Source organism: Nematostella vectensis, chromosome 13, assembly GCF_932526225.1.
Source record: "Nematostella vectensis chromosome 13, jaNemVect1.1, whole genome shotgun sequence".
NCBI classification, from domain to species: Eukaryota; Metazoa; Cnidaria; class Anthozoa; order Actiniaria; family Edwardsiidae; genus Nematostella; species Nematostella vectensis.
The window spans coordinates 3,695,792-3,717,216 of NC_064046.1; the positions used below are offsets into that span (position 1 = coordinate 3,695,792).

Below are 21,425 nucleotides of genomic sequence, written 5' to 3' on the forward strand. Positions count from 1 at the left end.
CTGTTGAGAAAGATTTCTTAACTTTTTTCGATTCCCAAAATGTCGCGAAATATCGACGCATTGTCTCTCGAGAATCTACAACATTGACGGGGCATAACTAGTTTTTATAAAATTTCATAAATCAAGTCCGTGCTCGTTAAAATGGTAAACGTCGAGTTTGCACCTTTAAATTAGTTAGTTTTTACCTAAGAGCTGCAGATAAAATAAATAAGAGAGGAGATAAAACATTTTTTAAGCTTTGCGTTGGAATGATGCAGCTTGGGGCCAGTTAAACATTAGGAGCCCACATGGTATTACGTTAGGAGACATTATTACATTAAGAGCTACTTGGTATTACGTTAGGAGCCAGTTATTACATTAAGAGCTACTTGGTATTACGTTAGGAGCCATTTTTACATTAAGAGCTACTTGGTATTACGTTAGGAGCCAGTTATTACATTAAGAGCCACATGGTATTACGTTAGGAGCCATTATTACATTAAGAGCTACTTGGTATTACGCTTAGAGCCAGTTATTACATTAACACCAACTTGGTATTACGTTAGGAGCCATTATTACATTAAGAGCTACTTGGTATTACGTTAGGAGCCATTATTACATTAAGAGCTACTTGGTATTACGTTAGGAGCCATTATTACATTAAGAGCTACTTGGTATTACGTTAGGAGCCATTATTACATTAAGACCACTTGGTATTACGCTAAGAACAGTTATTACATTAAGACCCACTTGGTATTACGCTAAGATCCAGTTATTACATTATGACCACTTGGTATTACGCTAAGAGCCAGTTATTACATTAAGAGCCACTTGGTATAAATGTCGCAACATTAAAAGCATGCTCATTTGAATTTAAAGCAATTAAAAGCATAAAGGATCCGTCCCAAGCTTGCACCGGAGTGTTTGAATCACAATTATTATTGATATTTGGTAACATATAGAAATGTTATACACACAATACAATTTGGCCAGACACATGGATTCTCTCAAATGTCAGTTTCCTTCGTTGGTTGCCTAGTGACGTCGATGCCAATCAGATAGCACGTTTCTCGCAGTCTTTTTGGCTTTCTTTACAAAACTGTCAAGGTGGCCACGGTAGCGCGCTGTCGTGCTGTGACGCTGTATAGAATAGCGATATGAGAAAATCAGACATGTTATCCAGTCTTTGGTGTCCATCCTTTCTGTGAGAGCAACAATTTTTTTATTTCTAATCTACTTTTTATTCCAAAATCCTGTCTAAGAATGTCTTCATTCAAGACCAAAAACAGGCTTCCATCTACTTGTTTTTGTTTAAAAGCCTCTGCATATTTTCCCAGCTTAATATGTACCAAATGATTAGCGACGTCATTGACTGTCCATTCCTCCATTTGGCTCGGGTTTGGTGGCGTCGGAATACTTATATCGTTAACCCGGTCCGCATTCGTCCCTGGTAACGACTTCACTTCGAAATAATTGTCACTGCCTTGTTCTTTAAAATCACAAGGTGAAGAAACGGTTGCTGTTAATGGTTTATGTATCCCTGGGTCCGTGGAATAACTGTTCATTTGTCTTGGCCCTTTGATAGGCTCGTCCAATTTAATAGGCTCGTCCATCTTGACATACCCTTTACTATCTTTCCTGACTGTTGTTTGCCTGTTAAGACTCCCAGCCCCGATTTTCTCTGCATAGTTAGGTTGGAACCCTGCCAAATCGTTAATCTTGTCATGAAACTTTGGCGTCAAGTATAGGTCTTCTTCCCTATTTTGCTCGGAAAGATCTGGGAGAGAAGAAGACTTATCAAAATCACTGTGCCTGTCTACATTATATCCTCTGCTATCCGACTTTACTGTTGCTTTTCTGCTAAGGGGACCACTATCAGTCTTATGTGCACCTTTTATTGGCATAGGCAAAGCCGAGTTTGTTGCTGTAGTCACTGTCTCAGAGGTTGCTATTCTAGAAGTAGCAGGAGTTGTTTTCTGTGGCTTTGCCTTGACTGGAGGAGGTTTCTTGTGTTCTCGAGACGGGATGCTATCCTCTTGATGACCGTCAATCATTCGGGAAATGTCGACTTGCTTGATGCGACGATTTCCATCATCGATTCTTTCTTCCAATCTTGTTCTAAACCGCGTTCTCGGCTTGAACGTTGGCCTCATTTCGGCCTGTGAGACCTTATTTTGGCTGACGTCAATTGTTTTGACTGTCTGAGCTGTCTGTTTCTGCTCTTTTGAAAGCGAAGAGCCTCTGGGGGGTGGGGGAGGGGGAACATCATCTTCCTGCATCGCGATTTCAAATCCCTCTACTTAAATATCTCGAGCAGTTCACGTTGATGCAGGCTGTTGCCATAACAGGCGTTGTCCACGACGTTGTTCAATCCTGCAGAGGTATTAGATGAGAGCTGCGTCACTATCTAGGCCTCCTCTAAGTATCAGGATCAATACTTGAAACCTTCATTCGTGATGAAAGCCTCACATTTGTCAGAATCGAATCAAAAAGTCCTTTACACTTTGGTATGATTTGACAATTCGTGTAAAGTAGTAAACTTGAAGAGCATGTTCTAAAGCTTCAATGACATGCGAATACAACTAAGACAGGATGTTTATCAGACGTGTTAGTGTGCAGACAAAGCACAATATAGTGGATGTACCAGAGTGGAACAAATTATAATGAACAAACCAGTTTCTTGCTAAAAAATTTGCTGTTTCCAAGGTGTTGGTTTAAAACTTGTGTAAAAATAGTTTGCATTTCGCAGTGTTAATATAAAAAAAATATAGCATCTTGGTTAGCATTAGCAGACAAGCTCTACACTACTGTAAAATATAGGTTAATAAGGTAAAATGTAGGTAAATAAGTAGCACAATGCCTTTTTACGTGACACAGGGAGACAACAACGTACGTACTGGAATGAGCTTTATATGCAGTTTTAAAAAATACCTTGTTTAAAGTGACTAGGGGAAGTTAAAAAATACTTTGTCAATAGAGACGCTGACCTAGCCAAAAAACCATGGTATCTGACTACGCTTCTGTTAAAGTTGATTTCTTTGAGTTGGCCTTTTGATTGACTCTTTATTTGTAGATTCAAATTTCCCGTACAAGCCTGATCGTTATTGGCTCACGGAAAAGATCATATTCCCCTAAAAATAACCAGTCTGTTAAAGGCTAACTTCCTAATGGACATAATTCAGTTGGGCTTCTGCGATAGAAACTAACAAAATAAAGGAAACTTCGCAACATAAAAAAATGGGTTTAAAACATATTTAGGTTAAAAAATAATCATTTTTTTTTATTAGATTATTAGATCTTATTCAGATCTGGGTGATAATGTTATCATCAAAGCGGCGATAAGTGTCTCTTCTGACGTAATAGGATCGAAACCATTAGGTCATACACTGCAATGATTGACGGGTCACGCAAAGGATCGTGAAAACGGAAGTTGATGTTGGGGTGCAATGACGAATATAATTCTGTCAATAATTTGATTATTTGTCAATTTCTACAAAGTGATCTCTTTCTATCTAAATTTACACATCACATAGTCGTGAACTGACTTTTGATGTTTGATTGACTCAAATTGCGTTTTTCTACTACCAAAATAGATAGACACTACACTAACCAATAGACACTGATTTCGTAAAAAAGGAGATTTAATGTTTCAGGCTGGTATAAATATAAGTATTTCAAAAGTTACAACAGAAATACTTATTCTAGACGATGACAAGCTGTCAAATTCATCGATATCTCGCATCCGTGCTTTTAATGTGTCTCAGCGCAGCGTTGGTAATAGAGAGGGGGGGGGGACGTAAAGGGGGGGGGGTGCAAAAACCGCAAAACCGCACAGAAACCGCACAGAAAAACACCAAAAACTGTCAAATTAAGTCAATAACCGTAAACCGCGCAGTCTAGAGAAACGTCCTCCTCGTAATATTACGGTGTGACAGGATATTTTTTTTTCTAAGGGCCTTTACATTTTGTATGCATCCAGCAAATGCCCATGGTTTGAACGCACGCGGAGACAATCTCCCGTGCTCTCGCACTGGAACTTTTATTTGTTTATTTTTTGCTCGTCATAATTTACCGCTAATCCTGATGAAGGCAGCATTGCCGAAACGTCGAAAAAAATTAACCCAGTGATTCAAGAAATTGTTTTAGATAAGCATAATTCAATCACTGCACAGGACTAAAAATACTACAGCAAAATACAGCATTGTCAAGGTTGAGAATGATCTTCTAGGCGGATTAAACCAATATTAATTAATATCAATCTGTTCGAGCTGTGCAATCAATATAATTTGTGCATTCTCTATTTAAAAAAAGAATGATTCAAGTGATTCAAGAAATTGTTTTATATAAGCATAATTCAATCACTGCACAGGTCTAAAAATACTACAGCAAAATACAGCATTGTCAAGGTTGAGAATGATCTTCTAGGCGGATTAAACCAATATTAATTAATATCAATCTGTTCGAGCTGTGCAATCAATATAATTTGTGCATTCTCTATTTTAAAAAAAAGAACATATAACGAGACAATTGGGGCAAAACCAACCAATGACACGATTAATCAAGCCATTTGCAAACTAGATTACCAATAAAGCAATGCTTTATTAACAACGTAATCACTTAAATGAAAAAAAAAAATCGATCTCTAACGTGCTGCTACTCATGTTTCCCCGCAGGGATCAGACAATATCTTTAAAAGTAAATTGTAAAGCAAAGTGAAGAAGCTTGGGGATTGTCTTAGTTGTGAGATTGTAACAGGATTTAGATACTAGTTAAATGACAGGCCCGCAGCCAGGATTTTGAGGGGGGCTGGTCGTTAACCCATTTAGATGGCCATTTCCTCTCTTGTTTTTGTCGTTTCAGCACTCCTTTGTGAGACCCAGCGTGAGGTATAGCTAAAGTTTATGGAACCTCTTCATAAATACAACTTTGAGCTTGCGAAGATCTCGTAACATCCCTGCGCCCAGGTCTTTTTAGTGCCTTGAATATATGTTTGTTAGATGAATAGGGTACGGAATAAGGGTTATAAGCGTCCGAAATATTTTGCTCTGCGAGACTTGTCATGTCCTCATATGCGTCACTCAAACGCTTATTTTTCTCATCCTCTTGTCTCGATGAATCAACGTTCTGCCATCGCGTTTGTTTCTGGTTGACCTGGATGTTTGGCTGCGGTCGAGAGTTTGTGATAGTCAAGGGATGACAAACCGAGCTTTCTTTACCTTGAAGGGCCGCAATTTCTGCGTCGTTGTTGTAATAAAGTTGGTTGGGATCACTCTGCTTCACTTGTGGTTGAAAAGCAACTTTATAGCTGACGTTAATACTACGAACTATAGCCTTAGTCATTGTGGATTCTGGTTCAGCTTCCTTAAATCGAATTGTGCCGGATCTGTTAGGTGCAGAATTTCCAACTAGTTGCTTAGGTGTAAGTATTTTTCCCCTAACAGCGCTGTCTTTCTTTTTAACAAATTCACAGCGACTTTCGGTGTCTTCCATTGTTTTGGTTACAATATAGACCTTGTAAAAGAAGTGTATTGTTTGCCAAAGATAAGTTGTGTATATGTTTAACAAGGCCTTGCAGCTGTGAACTGTTCGCTTCCTTAATTGAAAAGTGCAACAGTCAATGCAAATAATGATACATTAAGAAAAAAAGTTTCTTTGTTATTCAAATTTTGTCTGATATTTTCTAGAAGTGCATTAGTTGTTATTAACATATAGTTCCATCTTACCACTCATGCAAAGAAAATCATTATCCGTATTTGAGGTAGAAACGGACTTACACTGGATAGAGAAGAGCATGGCGCTAGATATGATCTTCTCGTTCTGTGTAAAAATGTAATCATTGATAAAATAACAAGGCACCACACCCTTTCATCCTCCTTATAAAATTCCTTGAGGGTTAAAAATATTAAATTTAACATGTTCTTATTAACAAATTTATACAAAGGGTAGCCCCGTGCTTCATAACTTAAATGCTACACAAATTCAGCCTGACCAGGTGTTCTTACCGGGTTTCCTGTGTTCAGCCAAGTACCAGGCGTTCTTACCGGGTTCCCTGTGCCACAGGAAACACGACAAGAACGATTCGGACTAGGCTGACACAAATTGTTACTTAGAATTTATGCTTGTTATGATGCTTTATTTGATTTTTGTTTCTATTTATTATAATAGTTCTTGCCCTCGCTTATATGTGGTGGAATGCGAGTAGGACGGCGATACTGTGCGCTGTAAGCGAGAAAAAAATTAGCAAAAGTCTCAAAACAATAAAACCTTTAATAGACAAAGACCAACGGTGTGAAACTGATGACATGTCTCACCGCAGTGCCCCCGACTTCACTTGGTGCATATCGGCATGAGAAACAATCACGCATCGCAAGTATGTTCGTCCTGTTCTTTGTCTACTGTTTATAATCGATTTAATTTACGTCTGTTTCATATAAAGAAAACCTACGTTTTTTCCAAACGCAGTCACTTCCATATAAGGAAACTTATGTATTCCTGATTTGGAAAAACTGCATTACTCTTGCCATTCTTTAAGTTGCCGAACGTAAACTTTATGACTTGTAATCAGAAGAGAAAAACAGTGACTGTAACCATCTTTAGTCAATGATGAAAGTCTCTGAAAAGGAACTAAGACTCCTTTGTACCAGACCCCAAAAAGACAACGTTTACTTAATATGCAACAGTTTTCCAATATATCAATCGATAAAATTGGCATTTGATCGCTCTTTTCAGAAAAAGAAAAAAATATTCAGTAAAATAAGTGTTCCTTTGTTAGTTGATAATATGCATTTAATCAGCGTCCATTATGAACGAGCAGTTTTTGAATATAAATCAATTGATACAATTGGAATTTGATCGTTCTTTAACTACATCCAAGCATAAAAAGAAAATAACTGCTTATTTGTTAGTTGATAACATATGTCACTCTATAAAAATATGCTATTCGATATTCCTCATTATCAGGCAATATTGGTCTTTGAAACATGTTCCGACCGCCCTGTAAGCTAAAAATGTTTGCTTATCATTAGAGAAACCGAATCTCGACCCTTTTGCTGTCTGTCAGACCAAGTTCAGACCAGCTATTCGAATCAAAACAACTTGTTCACACATATATATTTTGGTATCCAGCCATCATTAATTGCCTTTTTCAATTTCAAAATTGCAAGTTTGTTCTCTACTTTGAAAACGTCTTTCAAAAACGTCTCATCCATATCGGAGAGCAGCATCCCGTCTATTTGGTTTTCTCTGAATACCTCCACGTACTTATCGAGTTTAATGGATCGCAAGAACTCGGAGACGTCATCAATACTCCAGTCTTTCATAGAAGGAGACAGTTTTCTTGTGAGACTGTGATTCGTATGGTCAGATGAAAGAGAGTATCTTTGTTCGCTCTTTCCATTTCCATTTCCATATCTATGGTCCATCATAAGGAACTGTGACACATCGTTTATCTTGTCTGCTTTTACGCCAAATGGACGTACAACAGTCCCATACATTTTACCCTCGTATTCTCCTAGAGATAGACTTTCCACCAACATTGGATGGCCGCGTTTTTCAGAATCATAATACTGATGGCTTCTCGTTTCTCTTTTGTAATGTATAAATGATTCCAATTCCTTAGGTCTTTCACCGATATAATTTAGCGAGCGGCGACGCATTACATGTAGATTTGGACTCGCTGCGCTACTCCCTACGGGCGCTTCACTAAGGCTGGCTGGTCTTTGCCCTCTAGGTGGCAATGGCGGTGCAAAATCTTTCTTTTTCTGGTCTGCTAGCTTGCTGTCCACGCAACGTTTGCTAGTATAACGACCTGACGACGAAAAGCTTTGCTGATCGTTTATTTTATCAGCTCGCGCAGAAGGGCTACCTAGATGTTTCCCAGTCCCAGCTGCTTCTGTGGAACCTGTCATATTCATGGAAAGGTATTCTGTACTTGTGTCGTCATCTAATAGACCTTCACCGACGTTCAAAGATCCAAAATGCTCTTGAACAACCCCTCCTGGTTTGTGTTGGAAAATATCTCTCATATTCTCATACATGGATTCCTTTGAATGACTGCAACTTTGGATTTTGGATTTTAAGGTGTCGTCTAGACTTTCAAAAATACTGGCCATCGCCTGATACTCATCTTCAAGCAAAGTTTCGTCAGTGACACTGTCCTCAGAAGTCTGCCAATGCCTTGGGGGTAGTAGTCGTATGGCGGCGCTCTCACCCGGAAATACAGGCTGCATCGGCTCAAGAACTATTCCTTTACGTGTACCGCTGTTTTCAGCACTTGGGGACTCGGCTTTGGGGTAAAGCAGGTTCACCATACTGCTGTTTGTGTAGACTGGTATAGAATCCAGGGTCTTTGATCGCGGCTTTCGTAGCTTGGTTCTCTCTGGTAATTGTGGAGGTTTTAACGAAGAAGGTTTAATCGTATCCTCAATGGTGAAGGTTTTGAAACCTTGCTGAATTTCTATGTGGTCTAAAGTCTTTGAACGCTGTTTAAGCTTCGGACCTCGTTTAGGTAAAGGCGGAGGATGTTCTTCCGAAATTTCCTTCCATATTTCTTCATAAATCGCTTCATGTGTCTCAGGCTCTGGATTTGTTTTAATGCGATTCTTTGGATCTGCTCCTTCAGGTGGAGAATTTTCGGGTCGTTTCTTTGGACTGCTTTGCTTTGAATACATTCCAGAGAAGAATTTAGACTGCGTTCAAAAAAGCGAGCTTGCCCAGAATGAGCTCAGGTAATACCTGCACGGATATTTATTGTTTGTTGTGACAGACTAATCGGTTGGCTGCACTGGATGATGCTGCTCCTATGATAATAAAACCCGGCGGGATAGATATCTAGAGCTTTTCGGCCATTGGACAACGTCGATGTGAAATCATGGGTAGTGGTGCAAGTCCGAACAAAGCAGAAAAATGCTGAGTAATATTCAAGAAAGGGTGATTAACAATAACAATTATCTATACTACAGTTGGTTGATAAGGACCCTGTCCTCACATGCAGACTGCAGGGTAGAAACTACTTTGCTTTACATACCATAAAGCTTTAGCTAGCTTTATACCTAAATGTACGCGTGCATGTAAGACAGGAGTTAGACATGAGCTTCATTTTTATCTATCAATAAATGCATATACGACTAACCATATAAGTCTTTCCAAGGTCTCAGATCTGTGATATAAAGAACAAATCGATACAAAGAATACAATCGACTAGAGTGTGGGGCTGACAAGTTCTAGCCAGGGTCTACAAAGATGTCAAACGTCAATTGAATGCTGTCTATTGGAACAATAGCAAGCTATTAATTATGTGCCAAAATGTTCTTAAAGGCTAGTGCTGAAACGCTAGGCAATCACAGTATGCTTCACTGGGTTTAAGAAACAATACGCTGCAGGGCCTCTTTGCGTGTATTCAAACTCTGGGGTTAATGGCTTGCCGACAAAAAGATAAAAATATAATGTCTCTCTGGTAATTGTGGAGGTTTTAACAAAGAAGGTTTGATCGTATCCTCAATGGTGAAGGTTTTGAAACCTTGCTGAATTTCTATGTGGTCTAAAGTCTTTGAACGCTGTTTAAGCTTCGGACCTCGTTTAGGTAAAGGCGGAGGATGTTCTTCCGAAATTTCCTTCCATATTTCTTCATAAATCGCTTCATGTGTCTCAGGCTCTGGATTTGTTTTAATGCGATTCTTTGGATCTGCTCCTTCAGGTGGAGAATTTTTGGGTCGTTTCTTTGGACTGCTTTGCTTTGAATACATTCCAGAGAAGAATTTAGACTGCGTTCAAAAAAGCGAGCTTGCCCAGAATGAGCTCAGGTAATACCTGCACGGATATTTATTGTTTGTTGTGACAGACTAATCGGTTGGCTGCACTGGATGATGCTGCTCCTATGATAATAAAACCCGACGGGATAGATATCTAGAGCTTTTCGGCCATTGGACAACGTCGATGTGAAATCATGGGTAGTGGTGCAAGTCCGAACAAAGCAGAAAAATGCTGAGTAATATTCAAGAAAGGGTGATTAACAATAACAATTATCTATACTACAGTTGGTTGATAAGGACCCTGTCCTCACATGCAGACTGCAGGGTAGAAACTACTTTGCTTTACATACCTTAAAGCTTTAGCTAGCTTTATACCTAAATGTCACGTATTGTATACTGTTTAAAATTACACGCGTGCATGTAAGACAGGAGTTAGACATGAGCTTTATTTTTATCTATCAATAAATGCATAAACGACTAACCATATAAGTATTTCCAAGGTCTCAGATCTGTGCTATAAAGAACAAATCGATACAAAGAATACAATCGACTAGAGTGTAGGGCTGACAAGTTCTAGCCAGGGTCTACAAAGATGTTAAACGTCAATTAAATGCTATCTATTGGAACAATAGCAAGCTATTAATTATGTGCCAAAATGTTCTTAAAGGCTAGTGCTGAAACGCTAGGCAATCACAGTATGCTTCACTGGGTTTAGGAAACAATACGCTGCAGGGCCTCTTTGCGTGTATTCAAACTCTGGGGTTAATGGCTTGCCGACAAGAAGATAAAAATATAATGTCCGATACAGAAGCCCCCCCGCCACCACCGAGGGGCTTATCTTTATACAAAGGTAATCAAAACATCAACATGGTATCAGGGAGGAAAGAAAGGTGTTATTTATTTGGTGATCATGAAGAACAGGTTGATGATCCAAGCATCAAGCCGATGGATTTGTTGTCAAATTCAAAACCATTTGCGGCTCGTGATACTGCCACAAAGGACTTAGTTGCAAACGAGAGGAAACCTCAGCAAGTGTCGACACAAAACGCTAATCGTTCGCCTCAATTTAAGTCAGGAAATTTTAGATTTGAAAAAGTATTGTTGGAACGCGACAGGGATAGGCTATCTGAAGCATGCAAAGGAAACAAACGCCCTGATGAGCCTGCGCTTGAAAGGTCTAGTAACAGAGTCGTGCGGGGTTCTATATCCACAATAAAGAAAACACCAGATGACTATGTAGATATGAAAGATGCAACTGATAGAAAGATCAAACGCTACACCGATGATCCTACGATGCTGAGGTTTAAAGGCTCAGTAGTCCATTGCACCACAAACACACAAAACAGGATGCCAATCTTAGATCAGGAGGACTATGATTACGCACCGTTGATACATCCAAACGCGGATAGAATCAATCATGAGGTTGCTTCTTCCATGTGTATGCCGTTTGGTGATAAAGCTCCTCCGCTTCCTGCTAAAGCAAGATCACAGGCTAAAGCACGGTCAATGTCTGATGGAAGCCTTCGAAGGTACCTAACCGATAAAACACGAGTTGAAGGTGATGCTTTTGTAGAGTCAAGGGCGGAGAATCATATCCATGATGATGGTGGGATAGTGATAACGCCCAAGATCACTCCACGCCCAAACACACTATCTTCATCACGAGGGACTGACCCAAACTCACTTGGATGTGAAAGGAGACAGGCAGAATTAAAAATAAGTGATAAGCTGAAACAAAAGCCTGTGGTAAACCCACGCCCGGAGAAAATACCAAACATAATCAGTGATATGCATTCTATGGAAGACATTCGATATGGAAGTGATGTTACAGATGACTTGGAACCGCAGAGAGTTGACAAAAAGCTGAAAAGTTCTCTTGGGGATTATGAGAATGTCGAGAAAATATTACAATCCATGTCAACCGCTTCGACACAAGTAACGTCACTTGGACAAGCAATAACAGGGGGAGGAGACCAAACAAAACTCACTCAAGCTATCACAATGAATCCAACGGCAGAGATTGAAGTGAAGGCCACACCAAATCAATCGAATTCACTGGTAGCGATCGAACAGAACAAAGCTCCTCAATCATACCCTATGAGCAGCCCAAGGCCTTTAACAAAAGCACACAATCCAACAGCAGCTAGTGATAAGGTCAAACATACTCAATCACAACGACACTCCAAGTCATCAATTCAAATAACTAAAAGTGAGCAGAGCGTCCAACGTTCTCAATCCTTCAATACGAAAGAATCCAAAACAAAGCCGTCTAGTTCAATGAAAGACTGGAACACTGATGACGTGTCAGACTTCCTATTCCGCCTTAATCTGGGGAAATACGTAGAGGTGTTCAGAGAAAACCAAGTTGACGGTGAGCTATTGATGTCGCTTGACCAGGAAATGCTGGAAGAGGAATTCAACATGAAGAGCAAGTTCGATATTTTGAAACTGAACAAGGCCATCAAAGAAGGATGGCTACCAAAGTAGTGAAGTATAACAGAATATTTCCTTAGAAAAAACCCAAATCGTACAAAAGGTACACATGACAATGATAGTTGTGGCAAGTTCGATATTTTGAAACTGAACAAGGCCATCAAAGAAGGATGGCTACCAAAGAAGTGAAGTATAACAGAATATTCCCGTAGAAAAAAAAACAAATCGTACAAAAGGTACACATGACAATGATAGGTTTTACATTGAAAAAAAAAGGATTTTATATATATTAATGCTGTTGAGACATTAGTAAAAGGTAATGGCAATGATAGTTTGGGCAAAGGTTTCAGAAAAGAAGAATTTATACACTATAATGCTGTTGAAATTTAATTGTTCAAACGAATACAATCAAGCAAATGCATCATCAGATTGTACTATATTTTTTTATCCCACTAATTGGCATTAGAAAAATAGAGGCTTGATGAAATTTGTCGCTATAATTGTGCTTTAAGATTCGTTTGCGCAATAAACGCAGGACCATACATAAACTTTTATACCATTAATGTAGTCCAAGCTGCAAGATTTTGTATATTGAGTTTTGTATCCTTGGTTGTTCTGTTATATATTGAGTACACATGCCATAGCCGTATAAGACCTCGAATTATTGAGGAAGGGGGGGGGGGCACAATACAGAAACGTAAAAAAAAAAAAACAATGGGGGTACAGCCACGTCCCTACTGGTCGTCCTTATAATTTTTTAAAATATTGGGGGTGGGGCCCCAGTGCCCCACCCCCTGCTACGGCATTGCAAGTAAGCAAATTGGAAAACATATTTGTATTCACAGGTAAATCCTTGGTACGCGCCTGATAACATACAGTAAGCCCCGCGTTAAAGCACCAACACCGGACAGCATTGCTGGCCCCGCCGAACGGCACAAGATATGTTAGCATGGATTCTACTAACTAAACTTTATACAGACGATGCACTAGTAAAGGCGGACTGTTTTGGGTAGCGATATTGAGGAGTTTTGGGTCGTATCCTGCTGCAAATAACCACTATGGTCATAGTTGTCCATGTTACCATCTAACGTTACAATTCAAATCTTTGGAAGCTTTTCCTATATTTTTAGAAAGGTCATTAACCCTGTCCGCCCCTGAAACACAAGTCACGTAATTATATATCTCGTCTCTACTCTCTATGTGCACATCATCGTAGAGTGAATCATCTGTCTTCAAGAAGCCCTCTTCAAAACTCTTTACATTCATCCTCAAATACCCGGATTCAGCAAGTGTCTCACTTAGTGGTGACATTTTTCTGGTTAAAGATTCAAAACGTCGGCGATTTTTTGTATTCTCCTTGGGAACAGCATGGGATTGAAACTGAGCACTTCCTTGTCCCTGTCTACATCCCTTAACATGGCCATTTATCAAACCTCTTGTGTTTTGACGGAGTACACATCTATCCAAAGACTCCGCTAAATCTGCAGTTGAAATAGCGTCCTCGTCCTCATTTTGGTATTTGGATTGATTGCCACCCGTGGCGGTTATCTTAACATGCCTCATGTGATCACAATCCAGATAACCTATGTTACCGTCATTTAGATCGGTAGATTTTGATCCATCACACTGTGAATAGCCCACTCGATCGATATCTCCCATTAGCTCATAAACGTCTTTCGAGTCACACGTTTGATCTGCCTCATCCATTTGCTCATAATCATTCTGAGTGATAATATCATCATATGTCTCACTGCATGAGCAGTATTTTTGCAGGAATCCATCTTGATCCAGACCCATCTGGTCCTCACCGGCTTCATACTGCGCCATACAGGAACACTTATTAAAAATATCGTTTTGATACATTTTATTTATTGAATTATCCCTACATTTACGTCTGACCCTTTTTCTACATGCATGAGAACGGCTAAAGCGCTCTGGACAGAATCGCTCTACGAACTCTTTTGGCTTTACATTGTTTGTTTGACACGGTTCGGTGCTCGCTCTATGCCGTGGAGGCACAGACGGTGGCCCACCGAGTTCTTCAGGAAAGCGTCCATTTGAGCCTTTTGCATTACCCACCTTGTCTGGCACACTCAAATGGCCAGCCCTCGGTGGGGGTACAGGAGGTCCTACTAGGGGCTCCCAAAAGCTGTACTCAGTAGGTGTCTGATGTAGGGGTGCGAGACTCTTGTAATGTGCCCCATTATGAACCTCTTTAACCGCGGCTTCTTTTTCTGTGTGTTGGTGTTTGTCGAAGGTGAATGCTGTATGAGTTGCATCGAAGCCGTGCCTACTTCTGGGCGGCAATGGTGGCGATTCTTGTCTTACCTTAGACTCGTCACTATAAGTTTCGTGTACGGGTATATTGGGTCTGTTTGTGTCGCTAATCTTTCTCGGCTTTGGAGGCAGAGGGGGTGATTCGATTCCCTGCTTTCGCAAAGGGGCTGCGACTTTGCGATTCTCCTCCACCAAACTCGAGTAACCTTTAGCTTTCATCCTCGGCGGCAACTCAGGTGGTTTTAATTCACTTTCTTGATTAATACGCTTTTCGTTCATCGTGTTAAATCTAAGTCTCTGACAAGTAGAAAAATGACTGCGTATGTTGCGAAGTGTAGTGCGTCATTGGGATGCCTGTCTCTTGAATGCAAAGAGTCTGTGTTTTTTGGCGGCTTTTAAAATCAGAATTGGTTCGTGAGTTGAATACTGGAGATAAAACACTGTAAAGCACTCCTTTCACATTCTATGCTGTTGAATTTGGAAAACTTTGCCTCGGTTGGTTCGTTTATTTTCAATAACATCTATTAGTCAGCGCACCTCTCAGAACTTAAAACTTGAGTGATTTCTACTTGAAATATATTCAATACATTTGGCAACTCGAGGGAAGCTCACATGAACTTCCAGATTGTTTTAACAAACTTTTACGTATTTGTGTACTTTGATGATGATACTAGTTAATACATTCATTAACGTAATGAATCTAGAACGGACAATCGCTGTTTTAAGTTCACATATCCGAACATCATTATAGATATATTGCCTCTCCACGACACACTCGAAGTATGTCTTATATATTATAATATATTATATAGAATTCATTTTTTTTAAAGGAAGATCTGAATTACTAAAAAAAGATGAAAAAAGCTGAGAATTAAGGCGTTAACATATTAAAAACATACTACACTCAAGTATGCAAGGAACTTTCTACCGACAAGCTGCGATACGCTGCACACGTTAATTGGATTGGGAGGACGAACCTATAGAGGAAGTTGACGTCAAAAACAAAATACGCTTTGCATTGTCCAGTCTAATGGATATTTATGTTGAAACTAGTGTTCAAGTGTGAAGGTAGAAGAGCCACCGCGCATGCGCACCCCACGCCCCTCATTTCTTACCAGGGTGATTAAGATCCACTACACCGGCAAGAAGACGCCGCCTCGCCCACGTTCGATTGCGCGTACACGCTTTTCTTGCCGGCGTCGCGTCCTGTTCAGGACGGCATTTCATGCTTTTTCACGTCCTCTTCAGGACGGGACGCCGGCAACATTAAGCGTGCGCGCGCAATCGAACGTGCGCAAGGCGGCGTCCTCTTGCCGGCGTCGTGGATCTAAATCACCCTATTGAAGGATGGCTATTTAACAATTAGACTACGAGTTCGAGTTTTCTATGAGTCAATACAGAGCTTAAGCAAGTCACCACGAACGGCATCAAAAACGGCGCGCGCGCTCACGAATTGCTGAAAAACGGCGTTGACGTCCGTTACAGGAAATCTCGAACGGCCTTTTCCCTTTTTTACGTTCTACGCGCGCGGTCAAGGACGTCAACGCCGTTTTTCAGCAATTCGTGAGCGCGCGCGCCGTTTTTGATGCCGTTCGTGTTGACTTGCTTTCTTTTTAATAGATTGCTTTCTAATAGATAGTCAACGAGCCGCGTATTGGATTCGAGAAAATGAGAACGAGTAGTCTTATTGTTTTAGTATAAATCCACTCACATACTACCTTCAAATAAATGACGATTTTTATAATTCTCAGTAGTAAATAACACAAACAACGAAATGGCGTGTTTTCTAGTGCGTGCGCGAGCACATGCAACCGGTGTTGCATGCGCAGATAAACGAAAATTGAAAACTTTAGCTTAAAAAAACTTGCAGTCTTCTTTTAGTGTCCTTTTATAAAGATGGAAAATTCATTTACAATCTTTTCTAGATTGTGAACAAAATTTCCCGAATTTTAATCAAGGCTTTTCGTCTCTTTTGCTTTATGTGCCTTTTTCGCTACTCGCTATCTATGGCTCAATAGATAGTGAGTAAGGGAGCCAATCAAATTGCGAGATTCGTGATAGTATGTGAGTGGATTTATATTAAATAGAGATATAAGCACTTCCTAAAAGCCGAGCCCGCTAGTGTGCGTCCGGTTAACGGGCAAAAAATAGGAGTTTTACGTTCTCAGTTTTTTTTTTTCGGTTGCGGTTAATTTTTCGCCTTATGACGGTTAACGGTTATTTTTTTTTCAAATTTACGCTCAACGCTATTTTTTACGGTTAACCCAATTGAAACTCTCTTATCTAGCCATACTTGTGACTAAACCCCCTCTACTACACTACTACGGCCGTAGTAGAAAAACTTTGGTCATATATCCAGCCTTGTATACCTATCATACCAGTTCATTAGCGCAAATTTAAATGTGTGTATTCTAGGTATTTTTAAAATCATATATTAAACTATAATAATCACCATTCCAGCTATTGCTTACAAATGTTCTTTTGAAGTACAGGCGCGTACCCAGGATTGGCTGAGGGTGGAGGGGGGGAGGGGAGGCGGAAAGGCAGTCACAGGAATCATATGGAAAAGCATATGGAATTTGAAGAAATAATTTACGCACCCCCTGTGTACGCGCCTGATGTTTATACATAACGCCGGTAAAAAGTACCGAGTTCTTGTTCAAAGTACAGCTAGCTCTTTACAAATGTCGTTTGTTTTACCTTGAACATTACTCTGAACCCTGTTCACAGCGTTATTGTTAGTAGAAGACAGGTTCTGCGAAGTTATTTGTCCTCCAACATTATCGTGAACCCGTCCAGGTTCTGCATAAATATTCTCGGAAGGTGCAGGGGAAGAATGTCTTTGGTCACGTGACACCGAGGAATGGCGATTCTTAGAACTGTGAGTTTTCATAGAGGCACTTCTGTTGCCGGACTTGTTAAGTACATTTTTCAAACAAACAACTTCCATCCGCTCGTAACCATAATCCAACGTGTCATCTTCATCACTCGCATCCCCCGGAGGCACGCCTCCGTCCATTCGTTCGTAAAGATCATCAACATTGTAGGTATTATTGGAAATGATGGGTGCACTTTTACAGCGGCGTCGGCGTCTCCTAGGGGGCGGTATTGGGGCTCTGTCCGGCAAGGGGGGTGCTTTCGCATCGGGCAAGGGGGGTGATGCATCGCCAGACAAGAAGGGTGGTGTCTCGTCGGGCAAGTGCGGTGGCGCATTGTTAGACAAGGGGGGTGTTGCATTGTTAGACAAGGAGGGTGTTGCATTGTTAGACAAGGGGGGTGTTGCATTGTTAGACAAGGGGGGTGTTGCATTGTTAGACAAGGAGGGTGTTGCATTGTTAGACAAGGGGGGTGTTGCATTGTTAGACAAGGGGGGTGTTGCATTGTCAGACAAGGGGGGTGTTCCATTGCTAGACAAGGGGGGTGTTGCATTGTTAGACAAGGGGGGTGTTCCATTGTCAGACGATGGGGGTGTTGCATTATCACCAGACAAGAGGGGTGACGATTCGTATGATAAGGGGGGTGCTGTCTTGTCGGGCAAGGGAGCAGGTGGCTCGTAGGACTTGACCTGTCTTCGAGGAATCCTCGCCTTAGCATTTATAAATGATGGTCTGGGAGGAATAGACGGCTTTTCTGAAGCTCTCGTAGCCTGATGAGATAGCAATAAATTCCAAAAATGCTTTATGTAAACTTATCAGATGAAATCAAACGAAAGTGAGGCAAGATTATACATCTATATTGGGGGGGGGGGGGGGGGGGGGGTGAGGGAGAAGTGCCTTTCACCACTTCCCTTCGCATTTATCTAGTACCTGGTCTTAACCCCTGATGATAAACCTTGTACTAGAACACACGTGAAGCTGTCTAACCTTTCAAAAAGCTCTATAAATTATCCCATTCATTATTTGATTTAATTCGTTATATTTCTATTACTCGTTATTCTGTCCACCAACACCTTACCCATTTATTTTTCGTTTTTCTCGCCCGCTATCTAACCATCCACCATCTCCTACCTTACCCACTACCTCCTTTATGCCCCCCCCCCCCCCCCCCCCCCCCCTTAACCATAGGTGCCATCTTACGAATACCCGCTTTCGGAACCAACAAGTTTTCGAAACCATGAGTCCCAAAGGATGAATAAGCTCTCCCCGCGACTGTTATTCATAAGAAGATTTGTACTATTTTTACCTTGATGGTCGTTCTAGGTAAGGGGACCGGGCGCGTTCGGGGTGGTCCACCTTTGGGTGGCGAGTCTCCCTCTGTCGGGTCCTCGAGAAATGAGGTATTTGTCTAGAATGTAGTTATGTGCAATTATTAATCATATCCACTAAATCAGCTAAATAGCGAAATCGCATTTAGCGCGAGTATACGAAAACTTACTACTGGTTGCGTGACAATTCCAATCGATGTCGGTTGCGTTGCTTCATTTCTGCAACCAGTTGGCTGCGTGACGGTACTAGCGTTACCAACCGGTTGCGTGACTTGGGTAGCGTTATCAACAGATTGCGTGACGCCCTCGCCATGTTGATGTACACGAGGTGTTCTGAAACAAGGAAGCGACGGGGGAAGTAAGACATCTTCGCTAAACTGTCTTAGAGGCCGATCTGCAAAGTAGATATTCATTTTATCAAGTCTCGTCATTCTTTTGAGATTTCTAGCCTCCTGTTCACTTATTGTTTGACGTAACCGCTCGTATATTTCTCCTTGTGTTTCGACAGCAAGTATTTCAACATTGAGGTTCCACGGAAATGCTGCTAAAATCTTTTCTTGTTGTCCTAAAACCGTCGCATGAACCGTTTCGGTCTCACATTCCCCTATCAATAGAATATTCCCAAGGTCATGGAGCGATTGATGCCCAGCGATGTACAGATTAGACGATTTGACAAACCGAACACAAACCGGAAAACCGTTGTCTTCTGTGGTAAAAATCTCGTCAATAAAAAACTCCCTTGCGTCTTGTAAAGGCTGAAAGCGCCCTTCGAGATGCAAAGGGAGTCGGGCTTCCTCTTTCTCGACACCATTCTCCATTTGTATGCACTCTAAGTAGTTATTATAACCTTTTTGCCGAATGACTTTGTAAACAGTCCCCGATAACACGCCATATGTATCGGTATTTATGTCGTCGAGGACGCGAAAATATTGCGGGAAAGTCCTCAACAACTCACGAACACTTGAATACTCTTCCGAAGCCTTCGAAGGCACCATTTCCACTTTTACTTGAAAGTTTTTAGGGATAAAAAGATCTCTATTTTGACTGTCCTTCGCGAGTATCTTTGTTTCTTTGTGAGTGTTATGGAGGATTAGTATTTGATCAGTGTCCAGCGTTGCCGACGATTCCTCACCCAGGAATCCCTCCAAAACTCGCACAATCTGAGGAAGAGACTCTCTGTTCTTGGAAATGAATTTACTCAAGCTACAACCATTCTCTGTCCAGACAAAATTGCTGAGAATATCCAAAAGTGAGTCCATGTCCGACATATTTGCTGCCGTCACGTTCGTATTATAAACAGTTTGCGGTTTTGTTTCACGGTTATTCTACCGTGATGAGGCATGACCTTTGCTTTGCTCACAATAGCGCTCTTCGCTAATCTTGCTGTCAATAGCAGGAGTGTATTAGAGAAGACTAATTGCATCCATTTGCCGACATCCCATGGGAGATGGAACGGAAGACCGTCTTTTTAAAGGAATAGCGGTTGCGCTATCAAAAAGATTTTGATTAAACAAATTTTTACTTAAAAAAGCGAAAGGGAAGTAAAGCATACGCACTCTACAGTGTGTTTCAAAAGTTCGCGGACACTTTCAAGATGATAAAAAAACTAACCTTTTTTCAATCAGATAGATAATAAATTTAATATGCAAGGCATACTAATAAACTTTTGGCATCGTAGATTTCGGAAAAAAAAAAAAAAAAAAAAACGGCGAATTCAAATCCCCGCCAAAAGGCGAAAAAAAAGTGTCGCGCGTCATTACATTTTCACGCCATTTTTGGGCAAGCTGTCAGTTTGGTGTGTTTGCTTGAAATTTGCTAGACGAAAAAATAGGCTAGGAAAATGGATTCAAAGATGACAGAGCAAATTACGACTTTGAAAATATTATGCACAAGAGGGGATATTTATCCAGAAAAATAAGCAAAAATCTCAAGAGAAAAGCTCTCTTAGAGTCTTCGCCAACCGTCTGGAGATACATGACCAGGAAGGGGTGGAAACCTTTTCAGCGGCATAAAAAGCCATTATTGAGCACCCGGCTGTGAAAATCCCGTTTGAAGCTCGCAAGCAAGTACAAGTTCTGTCAGTTACTAAATGGAACGACTTTCTATTCGCTGACGAGTGCCCTTAGTACTTGTTTCATCTCCCAAACTCAAAGACAAAAATTTGGGCATCTTATCTTATACTTTGATAGAAATTTCTCACTCCATACCACAGCATCTTAAGAAGTTATTAAAGCAAAAGGAGGACACGAAAACTATTGAAATTAATATGGTAGCTTGCTACGTTGATGAAACTTGTTTTCCTGCAAATTTTCTTGAAATCGGACCATTAAAAACTGCCGTTAAATTAATTTAAAAAGTGTCCAAGAACTTTTGAAAGACCCTGCAAGCACATTGCTATAAGCATTTAGATCTAGCAGTATACCAGGGGCGGTAAGGAGGGGGGGGGGGGGGGTCCCCACACGTTTCAAGGGTTCAAAAATCGGATATCACGTTTCACGATAAACTGACGAGAATAATCGATCTTTAATCAATCACGATGCATGATTTTTTAAGAGCATAGATCACGATTCACGCTGATCAAATTTCTCCATTCACGAATCACGGCGAAGGTACCAATCACGGATCACGGTTTTCAATTTGTCTTTTTTACTATTCACGATAAAAAAAAAAAGGCTGTCGCGGATCACGAAAATAACCGTTACTGCCACTGGTTTACACCCTCCAAAACCTTAATCCATTGAGGAGTATAGTATATAAACTAGCTCGATTGCTAGATTTTTCTG

The 21,425-nt window shown here is 40.7% G+C and overlaps 3 protein-coding genes across 3 annotated transcripts; 1 reads left to right on the forward strand and 2 right to left on the reverse strand.

Annotated features, from left to right (window-relative positions):
• Positions 1-6,228: 6,228 nt before the first annotated feature.
• On the reverse strand, positions 6,229-8,780 carry LOC5506292. Its single transcript, XM_032374679.2, has one exon. It carries the CDS (start codon positions 8,646-8,648, stop codon positions 7,065-7,067), a length of 1,584 nt encoding a protein of 527 aa, XP_032230570.1. The 5' UTR covers positions 8,649-8,780; the 3' UTR covers positions 6,229-7,064.
• A 354-nt stretch (positions 8,781-9,134) lies between these two features.
• LOC125559058 lies at positions 9,135-12,709 on the forward strand. Its single transcript, XM_048720908.1, has 2 exons — positions 9,135-9,559; positions 9,674-12,709. Exon 2 carries the CDS (start codon positions 10,494-10,496, stop codon positions 12,213-12,215), a length of 1,722 nt encoding a protein of 573 aa, XP_048576865.1. The 5' UTR covers positions 9,135-9,559; positions 9,674-10,493; the 3' UTR covers positions 12,216-12,709.
• A 3,909-nt stretch (positions 12,710-16,618) lies between these two features.
• On the reverse strand, positions 16,619-20,045 carry LOC116614084. Its single transcript, XM_032374680.2, has 3 exons — positions 18,813-20,045; positions 18,621-18,722; positions 16,619-18,084 (listed from the first exon to the last, which is right to left on the reverse strand). Exons 1-3 carry the CDS (start codon positions 19,908-19,910, stop codon positions 17,098-17,100), a joined length of 2,187 nt encoding a protein of 728 aa, XP_032230571.2. The 5' UTR covers positions 19,911-20,045; the 3' UTR covers positions 16,619-17,097.
• Between the last annotated feature and the right edge of the window lie 1,380 nt (positions 20,046-21,425).

Excerpts from the sequence above, each read along its gene's own strand:
- LOC5506292 (XM_032374679.2), bottom strand. The coding sequence starts at position 8,648 with ATGTATTCAAAGCAAAGCAGTCCAAAGAAACGACCCGAAAATTCTCCA.
- LOC116614084 (XM_032374680.2), bottom strand. The coding sequence starts at position 19,910 with ATGTCGGACATGGACTCACTTTTGGATATTCTCAGCAATTTTGTCTGG. Across the intron at positions 18,723-18,812 it reads GAATTGTCACGCAACCAGTA|ACAAATACCTCATTTCTCGA; the intron begins GTAAGTTTTCGT and ends ACTACATTCTAG. Across the intron at positions 18,085-18,620 it reads TACCTAGAACGACCATCAAG|GCTACGAGAGCTTCAGAAAA; the intron begins GTAAAAATAGTA and ends CTATCTCATCAG.
- LOC125559058 (XM_048720908.1), top strand. The coding sequence starts at position 10,494 with ATGGCTTGCCGACAAGAAGATAAAAATATAATGTCCGATACAGAAGCC.